Raw genomic sequence first — 16574 nt, 5'->3', positions numbered from 1 at the left:
TACGCTCGTTTACGTCGCGTTAAGTGACCCGGTCTGATTCTATGACCTTTAAGGCTGCTTCGTGATGTATTATGGTTGACTGTGGTTACTCGAGCACTTATCGTCTTTGTGACATAAAAAGTGATAAAAACGTGAAAGGATGAGGTGGCACATGACTCTTGTGACTGTGTTGCTTTAGTTAAAATTATTACATACGCCAATGAGGCATAACATTATGACCACTGACAGAAGAAGTAGCCTAAATAACATTGACCATATTGTGATGACACAATGTTCTGCTGGGATGTGGATGTTACTTAGACATGTGCCACCCACCTAGACCAGAGCAGGCACCCCTGCCCCATAGCGATGACACTCCTTGATGGCAGCAGGATGCAGCCTGACACAGGCACACACACAAAAACGGTTTAGGAACAACTCAAAAAAACATGAAGAACAGCACAAGGTGTTGACGTGGCCTCCAAATTCACTGGATCCCAAACTGATTGGATCTAGTGATCTGTGGGATGATCCACAGAGGCCCCTCCCCTCAATCCATTGGACCCAGAGGCCCCCCACTAACAACATTCCGTTGCCAGACACCACAGGACACCCTCAGAAGGCCCATGTCCATTCTCTGATGAGTCCCAACTGTTTTGGAGGCACAATGGGGGACTTACACAATATTAGGAAGTTGGTCATAATGTTATGCCTGTTCGGCATATCATCCACTCTTGTGACAATGGCGAAGTTGTAATACAAAATGCACGTGTCAAATTTGGTTTTATGCAGCTTGCTATGAAGCATCCTATTTGCTGATTGTTATTTTTTATTCAGCATTGTGCAGTAATACTGTTTGGCAAAACAAATAGCATAATTTAGACCAGTATATGTTAACAAATGTTCAGGAAAAACTTGTAGTTGCAGCCTTCACCTTTCAGGAAGCAAACAAAGCTGAAGAAGTGCTTGCTTTAGGGACCACAGTCTGGCAGCTGATTAACCTCGACACGTGTTTACGTCGCTGCAGTCATTTGGCTTGCACATTGGCAACGTCATTATGTCAGCTCTTCAGATCTGCAATGTTGATTCTCACTTCTTTTATCCTCTCTAAAGGGGAATCTAGTCCACAGTGCAATCAGCCCTCTTTGTTTTCTCAGCCCATCCTTTTCTGAGGTACACATTTATTTCCATCAGCCCCGAGAGAGAATATTTCATTAAATACTCGGTTGTTGCCAAGAATTCTTGGAAATGTAACATCACTGTCAAAACAAATGTCTCTTTGAGAGACTACATTAAGACAAATTTTAATTATTAACTTTCCCAGGGCTGAATTTAAAAATGTATGACATACTTGTTGGAATTTTTTATTTCTGTTTGCAGGGAAACCTCCTAAATCATTAATAGGACTAATACAAAAAACAGGATCGTGATATTATTTTTTGTTTATTGCCTCTGTGAAAACAATAACAGACATTTCAGGATTTAAATTATTTGCAGATAAACACAATCGCTATTGTACACAGTTTTCATCTTAACTGGATGGTGGTTTCCACTAGAGGAGGAGGAGGAGGAGGATTTGTCTTGGTGGAATTGTGTTGCAGGCAGAAGTGATAATATGTGGTATGTGTAGCCCACAGGGGTCCATTAAGGTAGACAACTGAAGGTTGCCAGTGCTCTGTCTTGACAGCGCACACTGCACTGTGAGAGACATAACAAGGCCAAGAAGAATGAATACATTGGTACAAGAAAGACTTTTATTTGATGATGAAGCGCAAACCTTAAGGCTCATGGTGTAAGCACCAAAACTTTAGGCTAATATGATCTATCGCTACCTATCAGAAATTTCAATGCTGAGCACAAACACAACTCAAGTCATGTTACATCAACACTAAGATAGTTTCAGGGAGGGTAAAAAAAAATAAAAAACTCCAGTCAATACACATCAGCTGCTAGTTGTGAGTGATATGAAAAACTCTTTAAGTAAAACTCTGCTCTCTGCTCTGCAGGAAGATAATGACTGCAATGTAGCGCTCAGTGATGTTCGTACCCGTAACAGCCTCCTGCAGCTTCTCAATCAGATACAGGTGAAACAAATTCACATGCATCATTATCTGCCTTATCATTTCCCCTTTATGCATTTATCTGCCAAATGTCGTTTGGCATGTAAATGAGTCCCATCAAATGCTGGTTCCCCTGTACTCAAACATGAAACAATAAACACAATGACACACCATACATCCCTAATGTATCTATTTGATACCTGTCCAAGAGGAAGAAATATACCATTGCCTGCAGTGTTGAAAGGATGTTTTTTTCCAATTACCTCTGTCTGCTGATAATAGTAATAGAAACACAAGTACTGTGATTTTGGTTCTTATTCTAAAGATATATGATTCTGGGCCTTGCTGTGCCAAAGGCGACATGCTGATTCACTGTGAAATCCAGAGACAATATTCAAAACAAGCTGTTGGGTAAATCTTAAGAACAGACTTCATATGCCGGAAACCCTTGAAGGCAGTTCACTTTAATTAAAGGTGTAGTTGAATGCCAAAGAGGTGAACAGTGCATGCTAAAGATGTCACAGTCTGCAGATCACAGACGCAAAAGATGGCAAAAGAAAAGTAACTGTGCTGCAAGTTTTAAATGCAGATTTGCACTGTATGTGTAGGACATGAGCACATTTTTAGAAAACAGCTGATTTTACTCAGGTTGATTTGGAATAGATTTGGCTCAGCAGGTAGAGCGGGATGTCCATGAACCAGAGGGTTAGGGTCAGTTTGATCACCGGTTTATGGACCTTATGCCGAAGAGTACTTGAGTAAGACACAGAAGCCACTCAAGCTGAATGTAAATGGTAAATGATCTTGCATTGCTATATAACTCATTTACATCTTCTGTAACCGCTTGTCTTGTGAAGGGTTGCGGGGGGGCTGGAGCCTATCCCAGCCGTCATAGGGCGAGAGGCGGGGTACACCCTGGACAGGTCACCAGTCTATCGCAGGACTAACACAGAGAGACAGACAATCATTCACACTCACACCTATGGCTCCACACAGAAAGGCCCCAGTCGGCCTGGATTCGAACCTGGAACCTTCTTGTATTTCTATATATTGGTACTCAAAGCACAATGACACACATACCTGCACATACCAGTGCCAAGCATGAGCATGAGCAAAACACTGAAATTCATTAAAATGGTTTCAGTGTCTTTCTCAAGGACACCTGGGCATGTAATGCAGAGTTCTTATCCAATAGGGAAAATTTTATTATATAAATGTAAGATCATTTAATTTACACGTACAAAACGATCATTTAAAAATAAATCCTTTTTAATATATGTATTTCACTTTTTCTTATGATTTGTTACAGAAGTAAGTAATGTTATAGGTGTTATACTATTAAACGAGCATATTTTACTGTTTTACTCCATAAATAATGAAAAAGAGTCTTTTCCGTTGACCATCCTTAGCCGGGTACCGTTGGAGTGATAGATACGGTTTAGTTTATGGTCTTTTTTAATATCTCAAAGTAACTGTTCACCTTCAGTCACAGATATTTAGAGCATTGTTTATTTTTTCTTTCAGTCCAACTGTACAACAACTCACCTTTCTGTAACAGAATAACTCTATCGCACCTTGCTATCATTCCGATATCTCTTGTATATTTGTTCATATGCTAATTCTGTACATTTATTGCTTTTTTCCATTTTTATTTTACTTATATTTTATTTTATTTAAACTTTCTTTTACTTACTTTTTTTTATGTGCAACTAAGCTACTGTGACCAAGCAATTTCCCTTGTGGATCAATAAAGTTGATCTAAATCTAAGTCTAAATTTAATCTCACTGAAAATACTGAGACGTTTCACGATCTTGTGCATTGACTGTAATTACTTTTCACCTTGCCATGTTTACCTGTAACATATATGGCACAGTTCATACCCCTGCTTTTCAAATAACTGGAATTCATTGCTGTGTTTTCATAATGACAGCAGTGTAACCTCCAGTTTAACCTTCTGGTTGCCGCGATAGCTGTACTGTCCCTTTAAGAGACCCGGAAATGCTTCCTTCCTGTGTGTTCACTGGTCGCGGGTTCCAAACAGACAGCTGAGCTCCCTCCCGAGCGATGATATCCCACCCTGTAATCTGTGCTTTCCGCAGCAGTGTGAGGTGCTGGCGACACCGGGCTGTCGTCAAATTGGCTCTGGGGCCCTCGGCCGTGAACGGTTGTCGCTGGTACTCAACCCAAATTCGCGTCGGCGTCTCGGGTATGGATGAGATTCTGACGAGAGTCGTTGCACCTTTACCCTCATACGAAACGAGAGAAAAGTCTCCCCCTCCACCCGAAACCAACAGCTTGGAGTTCATGCACTTCTACAAGAGTCTCGACAGGGAAGACAAACGCGATTTCCTGGCGAAGCTGTCGCAGGACTTCGGGGTGGACCATAAAGGCGCTTCGGAGCTCGCCGTGAAGCTGCTGGACTCTCAGCTTCGGGACTTGGCCACCATTCTACAAGTTGAGGACAGGCTTCGGTACTACCTGACCCCGCGATACAAACAGTTGCTCAGTCATATAAGCAGAGCCGAGGGGGGAGTGAAGTTTCTGGTGGACCTCCGAGCCGATGTGCTGGAAATAATCTCATCCAAAGCTAGCGAGAGCCCGCACATCAGGGTAATGCGTTTGTTTACATTTGCTACGGGTGCTCGCATGGCTCAAACGCTCGCTTCGCGTTTATGCTACAGGAGCTAATATAGACACTGCGTGTGGCGTAATTCCAGAGCACTGACAGGCTGGGCATAGCACAACACTAACTGACGCACACAGGCGTCACATGGTTCACATTTCAACACGGCTTGAATGCCATGAACCTTTGCCCCACTTCCTTAACTGTGCACTTAATCGTTTTATTTCTCTATTTATTAAGCAAATAGTTTGAATAGACACAAAACACTGTCAAGCTCTGTTTGTATTTCCTGCATACATACAGCGCAGACCAGAGCTTTCTTCCACATTTATTGGAAAGCACTTGCGCTAACAGCAAAAGACCCCTTAACAATGTTTCCTCTCTGCACCTAAAGAGGCAACAGCCACTCTGCTGCAAAGAGAAAGAGCGGAATGCAAATCAGGCATGTAATGAATATTTTGAGTGAATCTTTCGAAGGCGTAGGTGAAATCACACACCGGCGCGGCCCTCGTGCTCTTTGCCCCCTTAATGGCACATTTCATGGCGACTTATTTTGTCGAGAAAAGCCCGTCTTCGTGCACCTCATAGATCAGCCATTCATGTGCAGTCAGATATAATTACAGTGTTCAGTTCAGCCCCAGCACTGAGGGGGTGTAGCGGGGCTCATGCACGCCGACGACTAAGCGTGGAATATTTTTTCCAGGTGGCAAAGATTTTATTCTGTGCACCTAGTTAGTTTGACAGAGTGAATGCAAATTCAGTTTCTTGGTGGTTTGTTTTCCCCAGACCACAGAAATATTTAATTATTAGGAATTTAATACATAGTCAGCCATTTAATGCGAAGAAAATTGGACTCGCGACTAGTTCCAGGAGTCGATACCTGAGAGCTTGTTTTTAATTTTTGAGGTGGACTGCATAAACTGAAAAAAATAAAAATCCTGATTAATCAATCTTTATTCAAAACACACAACTTAATCCCAACAATACATTGTTAAGCATGCTGATGTTGCCAATCACGTGTCCCTTAACAATCTCAGTAGTTATAATTATTTTTTTCTTTTACCTTGCATCAAAAGCACTAGCAAGCGGCTTTAATTTATTTTCAGGCAGAATTTTTCACTGGGCTCGATGTCTGTCGTTGGTCTGTCCGACTTCCTTTGTACTGGCCGTAACTCAAAGTTGAAGTCATACTGATCTGACGTGAAGCTGGATTTATAAATCGACCACTGGCTTTTATGTAAGCTAGTGCTCGGGAGAATGGCTTTTTATGTATCATAGGCCACCAGCAGCTCTTTTATCCGGACTACAAGCTGAAAGCCCCTGTAGCGTAACGGCTTGGGCATAATACAAAACACAAAGGCCCACCATTAAGAAAGAGAGCTTGATTTTTTTATTTTTTTTTATCGGAAAAGCACAATATTAATGTTCGATGGTCTAATTTAAAGCAATTCCCGCCTCTGCTTGGGTTGCTGTATGAAATGTAAGACTTCCCACAGCTTGAGACCGTAATAGGCTATTTAATGGAAGTTTACTTAATCCTGATATGTGCTGTTCTGGGAGCAGACTTGAAAAGTTTTTCCCTTCTTTGTGATCATTTTTAAAGTTTGGAAAAGAACTAAATGTCCTTGCATTTCTTTGACCCGGCAATCATGTGTTATGAAGTGTCAAGGGCTATAGTGTAATATGATTTTCCGAGGCCGTGACTGCACGATCGCCAGAGGACTTCTCGTCTCCCCTCTCCTGCACAATATCTATTTTTTTACCCCCCCATGCTGTGAGGTGGTTCAGATGCATTTAATTTCAATAACCCGGGCTCACTGAGAGCTTTTGTAGAAAGGTCTAAGCTACCTACGGAGCTCTGGCTTCTGCTCGGTGCTGACCACCTTGGTGCTGTCCAGCAATCCTTGATTGTTGTTATTACAAAAATTGATTGAGCTAAAAATGAGAAAAGGTCATGGTAAATATGAAGCTTTTAGCACCTGTATTGATGGTATGTGCATGCCAGGGTAGGGATCAAAACATGATGATAAGTCGAACCAAAGCATCAGCTAAGAATGGAAAGAATATATGGTTAGTAAAGTTTGAAATTCTTAAGGTTCTTGCAAGAATGTCTCTAGATTTTACACTAGATTAGTATTAGCCTCTCTTGGTTGGGTGTTTTTTAATGTTTCTTCTACCTCTGGGATGTACGTGTTGTCCAAAAAACTGAGTGGATGTGAGAGGTTAAGACAAGTTATGTGTAATTTTAGTTGTCTCATCATTATTACATAAGGTATCAGTGTGACTATTTTTTCCACAGTGACATGTGGCCAGGCCTGCAAGTGGCGTGCAGCCTAGTGGAGTAAAGGTGCTGGCAGACTCTGAGTGCGACCCATAAACACTGGGGCAGTCAGTGGTAATGTGGCCTTGAGCAGACGGACTGTTCTTTCCGAGCACCGCAGCCTCTGTCCCTCTGTATAATCACAAAATAACTCAAACTCAAGCTCAGACAGCCTTACAGCACAGTCTGTATCAGCTCACGGCTTCTGTGTCAAAAAGTGCTGCTTCATTTTCTTTCTAATGGAATGGAGGATTTTCTTCTTTACCCCTTCCATCCTTCCCTCCGTCTCTCTCCTAACCCGAGGCTTTGAATGCTAGACCCTTCCGTTTCTAAAGACTTCATCTTCCGCTAGGTCAATGGAATACACATCTCAGTTTGACCTTCCCTTTTGTGCGGGTGAGAATTGGCTACCCAAGGCGGCGGCAGCTTTACCCCGGCACGGTGTTGTTGATGTGCCGCACAAAAAAAAAAAAAATGGCAAACTGGGATTATCGGCCATCGTAGATTATTTCACCTCAGGCAGCTTGTAAGTCTGAGGGAACACAAACACACGAATCAAATAAGCAGTGATGGAAGTTTGCTGAACTTCTTTTTCCCTCCAGACGGTTACTTTTGATTTGCTCTTCGCTCCACAGAATTTTCCCCTCTCAGCCATTGAGCTGAATAATGCAGGGCCTTGCGCATATTCCGTATACGGGGAAGAATTTTAAATCTTGTTTGATATCGGCTCGCGGAGATATTCAGTCCGGCGGCTTTTACACCATGACTGTAGTCGTGCTTGTTTGTATTAGCCGTTATTATGATTGACAAGCCAGCATTAAAGTAAAGCCCGAAGAGAAGCCGTCCTATGGAACAGCCAATATAAGCTGTATTTACGTGCTCGAAGCGTGTGCACCGTCTGCGCTTGTTTGTGTGTTTGCAAGAGATTTGCTTTAAATGAAGTCTGACCTTTTCCTGGAGGACAGGCCTGCTTTGAAATGGCAAGTTGTTTATTGGAGTGCCCCCTCCATGCCCAATGCAAACACGAACAAATCACTATTCATAATGTGAAAACAGTCAAACAGCATACAGGCACCCAGGCACGGCTGGAACAGTGTGTAAGATGTGGGCATGGCATTGTTCATTGCCTGCAGACAAACTTAAGAGACTTCACTGTCATGCAGTAAGATGCAGGCTGTAAGTTCTCTCCGTCAAAGACCTCACAAGGTTGTAAAGTCTGGGTTAATCCAGTTATATAAAAGGTGCAGTCTCCAGAGAACATTTTATGGCGTTATTTCTTTAAAAAGATATAAAAGAAATGTTTCCATTGCTGCAGTAAAATTACATTCTGCACAGTGCTTACATACCTGAATATACAGTAGTGTGTTCCGTGGCCTTGTGTTTCCTTATAAGACTTACTTTCATAGACTTGAGCGGCTGCTGAGCTGAGGGAAAGAATGTGGTGAATTTTTCGATTATCAGCCGGATGCGGATGTTAATTCTAAACTCTCACCTTTTAACTCTCGCAGGACCTGAACGGCACGCTGAAGGCCCTGCTGTCCGAGTGGTTCTCCGTGGGTCTGCTCCGACTTGAGAGGATCACTTGGCAGTCGCCCTGCGAGATCCTGCAGAAGATCAGCCAGTAAGGCGCATCGCGCACCCCCACGCTGTGCCCCGCCTCATTCTCTCTATACCTGTTTTACCCCTCACTTTCTTACGTTGTATAACATAGAATGAAAATGGACTTTTTGCCTCTCCACTCACAGCTTAGCAACCACAGGCAGGCGCAGCAGGCCAGTTGAAAAAGAGATTGCTGCGCATCTTTAAATGCAGTTCACAAGGCTACAGCGAGCGCAACACTGAGCATCTAAACAGTTTGCAGGGTTGTGGCTTTTTATTTCGATTTCTCAAATTCAAGAGCACAAGATCAATAGGAATACATCAAGCGCTGTGTTCACTTTCTCTAACTTCAGATGCCCTGATGTCCAGGTAGAATTATATCTATAGGCAGAGGTCTTCAACAGGGGGTCCGTGACCCACAGGAGGTCCGTGGAGGTAGTGCAAGGGGGTCGTGAAAGTTTTGGTTGATCAGACATTTTTTTTATACCCCCCCTCCTTGGTCCTTGGCTTGGAAAACATTGAAGACCACTGATCTATAGTAATAATACTAATCCAATCTGGGAACCCTTACGCTATTGTTTGAGGACTAGGGACAAAGAGCAATCTTTCAGGGCTTCCTTGCCTGTGAATATGTTTAGAAAAGACAACAGATACCAAGGCAGAGTCACTGTGTAACACTTCAGACACAAGAATGGAGTTAGAGTTCACAGATGACATCTACAACAGGACAGTTAATGCTAAGTATTTGTTTGACAAATGTGACAACTTGCTTGCAGACAGGGTATGACAGGCTTTTAAACCTCTTTTCCTCTCTAAACAAACTGTTGGTCAGTACTCTGACAATTAAAGCTCTCTGCAAATACGAACCAGAAAGCTCCTAGTTCCAAAATCACACCCTTGCCGACGGATTCTCTGTTTATAGAGGTTAACATAAACTAACTCAGTGTTACTTACTTTCAAGGGCCGTGGACCATACCATTAGGTGTACCTGCATTTTGTGCTTAGCAGATCCTGGATATGGTTTATTATACTTTAGTCTATGTCTGTACTGGAATTCAGGAACTTACATTTTAGTGACACTGAGCTCCGTAATCTAGTTTAACAGTCAAACTTGTTATGTAGGAGGTGCTTTCTTATGTAGAGTTAAAAGTGATGTTTTGAAAGCCAGTAGCATGAATCTAACCCATATTTCACTTGTCCAAGTATGTACTTAAGCAGTCAGCAGTAAGCTTATACAATAGTACAATAGTAGTGAAGTAGCTAGTCTCAGATCTGACTGTTATTTCAGCCACAAAATATGAGCTGTCAATGCAAGACCCTGCTTTTTTCTACTTCTGTCTGAAATCAGGGACACGCCGTTTCAGAAATAACCCTGAATATGTATCATTACAAAGCATGTTAACATCCTTAAATAAAACGAAAATGACTGAAAACTGTGTCACTCAGTGTAAATCCCGTTCCAGGTACGAGGCAGTGCACCCCATCAGGAACTGGACCGACCTAAAGCGCAGAGTGGGACCATACCGGCGTTGTTACGCCTTCACCCACGCCGCCATGCCGGGAGAGCCCTTGGTTGTACTACATGTGGCCCTCACTGAAGACATCGCCGATAACATACAGGTTAGAATCAGTTGCCTGCGGGCTGCTGTAATGGCCTGTTTCCCTTTACGACAGCTCAGAGGTTAGATACACATCTGGGATTTACTATTTTGTTCCTCCTCTCAGCTGACAAATGGATTATTTCTGTGTGGAAAAAACAATGCCGTGACCTTTAAACCACACGTTCCTCTGGGAGCACCTCTGCAGTGCTCACTTCATCTTCCCTTTCCTCGTTGCAGTGATGAAAAGGTGGTTTTGACAACAAAAGGATTTCAGACTATTTCATGGTGTCAAATTGCGCAGGTTTGCCGCTCCCAAAGGGGTCTCCTGGCGGCAGATATTCAGCTAAGGCCGCCTAGAATACAGAAGGTCCATATCTGCGTGGCATGAGTAATGCTGAGGTGTTTTCTTTTCTTTCAGAACATTGTCCGCGAGTTCGCCACCCTGGACTCAGAGGAGGACGTGAACAAGATAAACTCGGCCATCTTCTACTCCATCTCCTCAACCCAGGCCGGCCTGCAAGGGGTGGAGCTGGGCAATTACCTCATCAAGAGGGTGGTACGAGAACTGCAGGTGGGTGAAACTGTGCTGGATGTTTTTGTACTCAACGCTAACTAAAATGCTTATTGTTAATTTTGGTTAATTAAACCATCCAGGCCCATTTATAGCTCAATAATAACACCTTATCTTGACAGTCACAGGTGCTAACCCCTGCACAGTTCCTCTAGCTCCTCCTCCGTGATGAAATATTTTTGTCTTCAGGTGTCGCCCAGCTGGTAAAAGCGCTACTCTCGTGAGAACTAGAGCTAAGACAGGAATGATTTCAGTTTACTTTTCAGAACGAAATCATAAATGTTCTGCTTGTTTTGGCTTGTCTTGCTTACACACACACGTAAATGCATATACACAGAAACGGAGCGGTACTTGCAGTAATGAAATCTTGTCAATCCCTCTCAATAACGACGAAAGAGCCCTTCATGTCGGGCCACTCCAGCTAGCACTTGTTAAATGATTGGAACGCTGAATGGAACATCAAAAGCCACTCTACTCACCAGATGGGAAATTGCTCTTTATAGCATATCCTCATAAACATCAGGTTTAAGCTGCTTCTTAACTTTATTTATTCATGTAACAGGACTGTTTTGATCGCTGGGAGTGGTTTACTTATTGGTGTTTTCATTAATGGAAACATACTCGCCAAATGAGCATGGTTTTGAGTTTTGACATTAAGGCTGGAAAGTAGGTTGAAAAAGACATGTTGTATCTGAGAACTTTGTGTCTCAACATCTTGGCCTGTTGTGCTTGTAATGCTAAAATTAATAATCTAAAAACAGATGCGTGATACTTTCTAGCTTCTCTAGGCTCCCGTTGAAAAGCAAAGAGAAGGAACTACTGAAGATTGTTTTCAGATGTGCCAAATACATAACAGATAGCAAAAACTGCACATGCCCTGAGAGAACTGTACTGATCCCTCGACGCAATGCAAGAACAGATACGGTAAAATGAGTTTAACTTATGTTTAAACATTAAAATATTTGAAATTAAATCCTGGTTGTGAGTAGAAGTAGATGTAGCCTCCATTCTTGCAGTGGCACCAGCCCAATTTACAACACTCACTGTTGGGAGGTCTTAATCCGACCTTACGTTACACATAGACCTTTTGAAACATGCAACAACACATGGGAACGATGCACTGATCAGCCATAATATTAAAACCACCGACAGGTGAAGTAAATGGCATTGACCATCTTGTGACAATACAGTGTTCTGCTGGGAAACTGTTGGATGTAACATTCGAGTGGATGTTACTCAGACATGTAGCACCCACTGAGACCAGACCAGGCACCCCCACCCCGTAGCAATGACGAAAACGCTTTAGGAACAACTAAAAAAAAAACATGATGAACAGCACAAGGTGTTGACCTGGCCTCCAAATTCACTAGATCCCAAACTGATCAAGTACCTGTGAGATGATCCACAGAGGCCCCTCCCCTAGGACCCAAAGGCCCCCCACTAACATCATTCTGTTGCCAGACACTACAGGACACCCTCAGAAGGCCCATGTCCATTCTCTGATGAGTCCCAACTGTTTCGGAGGCACAAGATAGTTACTTTTGTAGCTTTAGAGGGATTTTAACTGGGATTTTAATCATCACCATGCTATAACTTAAATACTTTGTTATATGTTAATTGATAGACTTGATTTAATTTGATATAGGGCCGTTGCTTTAGGGTCTATACGCTAACTCTCTATAGTAGAGAGTCCAGTTAAGTGTGATTACGTTTCTGGTCTTAACTCGTTTTTTTAGTTATTGCATTTTGGCATTATCCATAAGTCCATAACTTTTAAACCTTACACAAGACATCCCATCAGTGCAAACTTGTATGATCCCGGCGGGAATTGTACCCTCGACCCTGACAGCGTAAGTGCAATGCTTTACCTCGGAAAGAGCATACAGTACCAGACTTGCGTTCTGCAGAGAGCCCAGGGCTTTACCTTACATAAAAGGTGAGGAGAGGAACAGCACAGCCACACGGGGACCACTCTGATGACGGATAGATGATAGAGTGGAAGAGAAAAGGTCATAGTCGTGATTTGAGGTGAAAAGAGGACGTCTTGCTTGTCTTTGTAGATTGGACCCTGGAGCGCAATTCTGCCGCCGCTGCTTCTTTTCCTCCGTATTTTTTTTTTTTTTTACCTCTATGCTGTCCCCCCCGTTCCTTTTATTACTGCCTCTGTCCTCATTTCCATCTCCCTTTTTTTTCCTGTCAACCTTGTCTGCTCTCGACATGTGAAGAGACGACAGTTAAAAGCAGAGGATGGATAGAGGAAGGCGAGATCGTGATATAGTCTGGTGAGAATCAACACAAAGGGAGAAGCAGCAGGACGCGGAAAGCGAGAAGGCTTGATTCTGGAGTGAAAGGAGGGTGAAATCAAGGAGGAAGAAAGGAAAACAATGTTGCAAAGTGAGGCAGACAGACAACAGCGTGTTCCTCCAGGGGTTGTCTGACGTTTCCACTTTCATCGGCGGCCTTTCACTCCTCTGCCTGCCACGTTGCTCCATCACTTATCAACCTAGACGCAGGAGCACACAGACGGGCCAGGGAGGGGAGGGAAGGGAGTATTTCTGCGAAAGGAGAGAGGGGGAGTGGGGTGGAGGAGAGCTCAAGAGACGGGTGGGCGACTGACTTGTGCGTGGGTGGCCGAGGCGACACGGGGACACGGACGGGGGGAGCCGGTTCTGAGAGAAGAAGGCAGGTATTAAAGGTGAGCAGGCAAGGGACAGCGGAGGAGGAGGAGGAGGATAGAATAAGAGGGAGGGAAGGAGTCATCCATCTCCGTCAGCGGGGCAGGACGGTCAAGCGGTGGAGTGGATTTGTAATGCCTCCTCTGTCTGACGAACAAAAGGCCCGAGCAGAGTCCTGTGCAAGTACCTGCACAAACGAGAATTTTTTGTTTGCGTTTTGATGTCGAGGTTACGCGTTCATCGCTCTATTCTGTTCCCACTGTTGCAAAACTGGTGCCCTTTATATTCTAGTGGAGATCAAATCTCAGCTGCTTTTTTCCTCTGTTTTCTCTCTGCCTTGTTTTCTTGTGTCTTACCCTTACGCTGCCTGTTTATGTTTTATTTTTTTGTGTGTATATTCCTTTGTCTTCCAGCTGGTTATGACAGGTTGAAGCAATTCTGGCATTGTCTTTGCATAAATAAGATTCAGCGTGCCGTGTTTGTAAAACAGAAAATGGGAAAAAGGACTTTTTTTAACCTTAAATGCGAGAATTCTTCACCCAAACGTTGCTCTTTAGATGACTGTTCCATTTGAACGCACACCGTTACGTTGCTTCTCGACATTTATCTTTCATTTACAGATGCTAAAGAAATACACTAGCAGCCAGCTAACACACGACTGCAAACAGGCGCAACTGCACTGATCAGCATCAACATTAAAACCACCGACAGGAGAAGTAAATAACATTGACCATCTTGTGACAATTCTGTGTTCTGCTGGGAAACTTTTGGACCTGGCATTCATTCATGTGGATGTTACTTAGACATGTAGCACCCACCTAGACCAGACCAGGAACCCCTAACCCATAGCAATGACACTCCTTGATGGCAGCAGCCGTCCCCAGCCGGATGCAGCAAAAAAACACATTAACAACACAAGGTGTTGACCTGGCCTCCAAATTCACTAGATCCGAAACTGATCAAATATCTGTGGGATGATCCACAGAGGCCCCTCCTTTCAACCCACAGGACCCAAAGCCCCCCCCCACTAAGAACATCCTGTTGCCAGACCCCACAGGACACCCTCAGAAGGCCCATGTCCATTCTCTGATGAGTCCCAACTGTTTTGGAGGCCTACACAGTATTAGGAAGGTGGTCATAATGTTATGCCTGATCTGTGTATGTTTCAATACTTACTTGCTGTACTAATTAAATCTTCACCATGAGTATTAACTGTTCATAATCATTAAACCATTGACACCAGCTATAGCTTCCGGGAAAGAAGGGGAATTAATTAAAAGGATGAGACTTAGCCTTTTGTATGTATTGAATTTGCATTTAACCTTTCTGCTCCTCTCCTCATGTCTTCCAGAGTGAGTTCCCTCACATGGCCCAGTTCTCCAGCCTGTCACCCATCCCAGGCTTCTCCTCCTGGCTCCAAGGCCTGCTCAGCCAGTACAGGAAGGAGGGCAGGGGCACTGACCTCCTCTCCGAACAGGAGTGGAAGGAGGTGGAACAGGCCACCGATTCCGCCCCGGGGGCGCCGACCGTCGAGTCCCTCCGCAAGCTCATCAGCACCAGCGAGTGGATGCGTTCCGAGAGGCTGGCCAGCGTCCTGGAGCCCGTCCTGATGCGACTCTGCGCCTGGTACCTCTACGGGGAGAAGAGGCGGGGCTATGCTCTCAACCCGGTGGCTAACTTCCACCTGCAAAACGGCGCCGTCATGTGGCGGCTCAACTGGCACGCCGACGCCAGCCCCAGGGGCGTGGCGAACTCCTGCGGCATCATGGTGAACTATCGCTACTTCCTGAACGAGACATCTAAAAACAGCGCCCTTTACCTGCAGAACAAGGTCATCATGGCGTCAGAGCAGGTGCTTGGGCTGGTGTCCCAATTTCAGAAGAACAGCAAACTGTGAGAAAAAAAGATAAGATTGCACCAGGAACACTTGGGCTGCAAGTTAAGTTGCACCTGGTGCTGATAATATACTGACTGTTAAATATTACTGATATTGATTGTTGATGTTTGGCATGTTTCGCCAAATGACAGACAAAAAAAAAAAAAGCAGGAAGCAGGTGTAAGCTGATTATTACTTTTGAATTGAAAATAGAGTGTTTCTTCACGTGGCGCAACTAATCCCATCTGCTGTTTGCCTCATTAGGCTTCTGGTCGTAGCTGTTTGATATTTTGTAAGTGATTCCCAGGACGGACTGCAGCTAATGAAGCACGAGGCATCTATCAGTGCCATAGCATGTACGTGGATAACAGTGTGAGAGAGTGCAGCTACTAGAGTGATGTTTAGATTCTTTCCATTGACTGATCTGTTTCGCTTCAAACATGTGAAGAATGGGAGGGAATTGGATTTTGTCTTTTTTTCCCCCCTCTCTCTCTCTCTATCTCTCCTTGGGTTTATCTCCACCTGCTGCTACACTGCTTATTCCCACTAAAGCTCAACACACAAAGGCGTGAAATCACAGAGTGGAAATATTATTTGATATTAAATAACTCTAAACAAAATTGCTCTTTTTTTTTTTTTCTTGTACATGTAGCATGACTGGTTATGTTTCACAGCTGACTGTGCTCACTCTAACCCACTGGGCTGGACCCTCCTGGTAATTCCATTCAGGTGATTTTATTTTCTTTTTTGATAATTTGGACTTGACACACACACACACACACACACACACGGACGACCAATCTCTCCAGAGAGCCATCGCTGATGTTCTAACTGCTCTGTACAGGTGCCAAGCAGGGCTCATATCAGCCCACACCTCATTGTTGTGAAATAATATATCACAGCAAGTTGACTGTGAAATTACATTTTATCTCTCCGAGGAGCCAAACTTTCTTTTCATTTTTTCACACTCTCTGTCTTTCTACCCCCCCTCATTTTCTCTCTTTGTGCCGCTGTGTGTCCTAGAAACTAATGGAGTGAGAAATAAAGTTAAAGTAAATGGCTAGATTGATGGTCTTCACTTGTGAAGTAGTGGGGAGGCGTGTAAAGGAGCATAAAAAGGACAGTTGTTTAAAGGATGCCCTTGAGAGACGAGCGAGAGTCTCTGGAGATGCTCGTGACAATAAGACACCCATACATTTCTCTGGGGGGGGGGGGGGGGGGGGCGGGGGGGGGGCAACGGAGGCGGATGGACAATGTGGTACAGGTTGC

The 16574-nt window shown here is 43.9% G+C and overlaps 1 protein-coding gene across 1 annotated transcript; it reads left to right on the top strand.

Annotated features, from left to right (window-relative positions):
• Positions 1–3585: 3585 nt before the first annotated feature.
• On the top strand, positions 3586–15925 carry mlycd (malonyl-CoA decarboxylase). Its single transcript, XM_084555770.1, has 5 exons — positions 3586–4650; positions 8492–8604; positions 10046–10202; positions 10602–10754; positions 14781–15925. Exons 1-5 carry the CDS (start codon positions 4105–4107, stop codon positions 15324–15326), a joined length of 1515 nt encoding a protein of 504 aa, XP_084411896.1. The 5' UTR covers positions 3586–4104; the 3' UTR covers positions 15327–15925.
• Positions 15926–16574: the final 649 nt, after the last annotated feature.

This window comes from Chelon labrosus, assembly GCF_963514085.1.
Source record: "Chelon labrosus genome assembly, chromosome: 11".
Lineage (NCBI taxonomy): Eukaryota > Metazoa > Chordata > Actinopteri > Mugiliformes > Mugilidae > Chelon > Chelon labrosus.
This window is presented reverse-complemented; position numbering and strand designations above follow the sequence as displayed.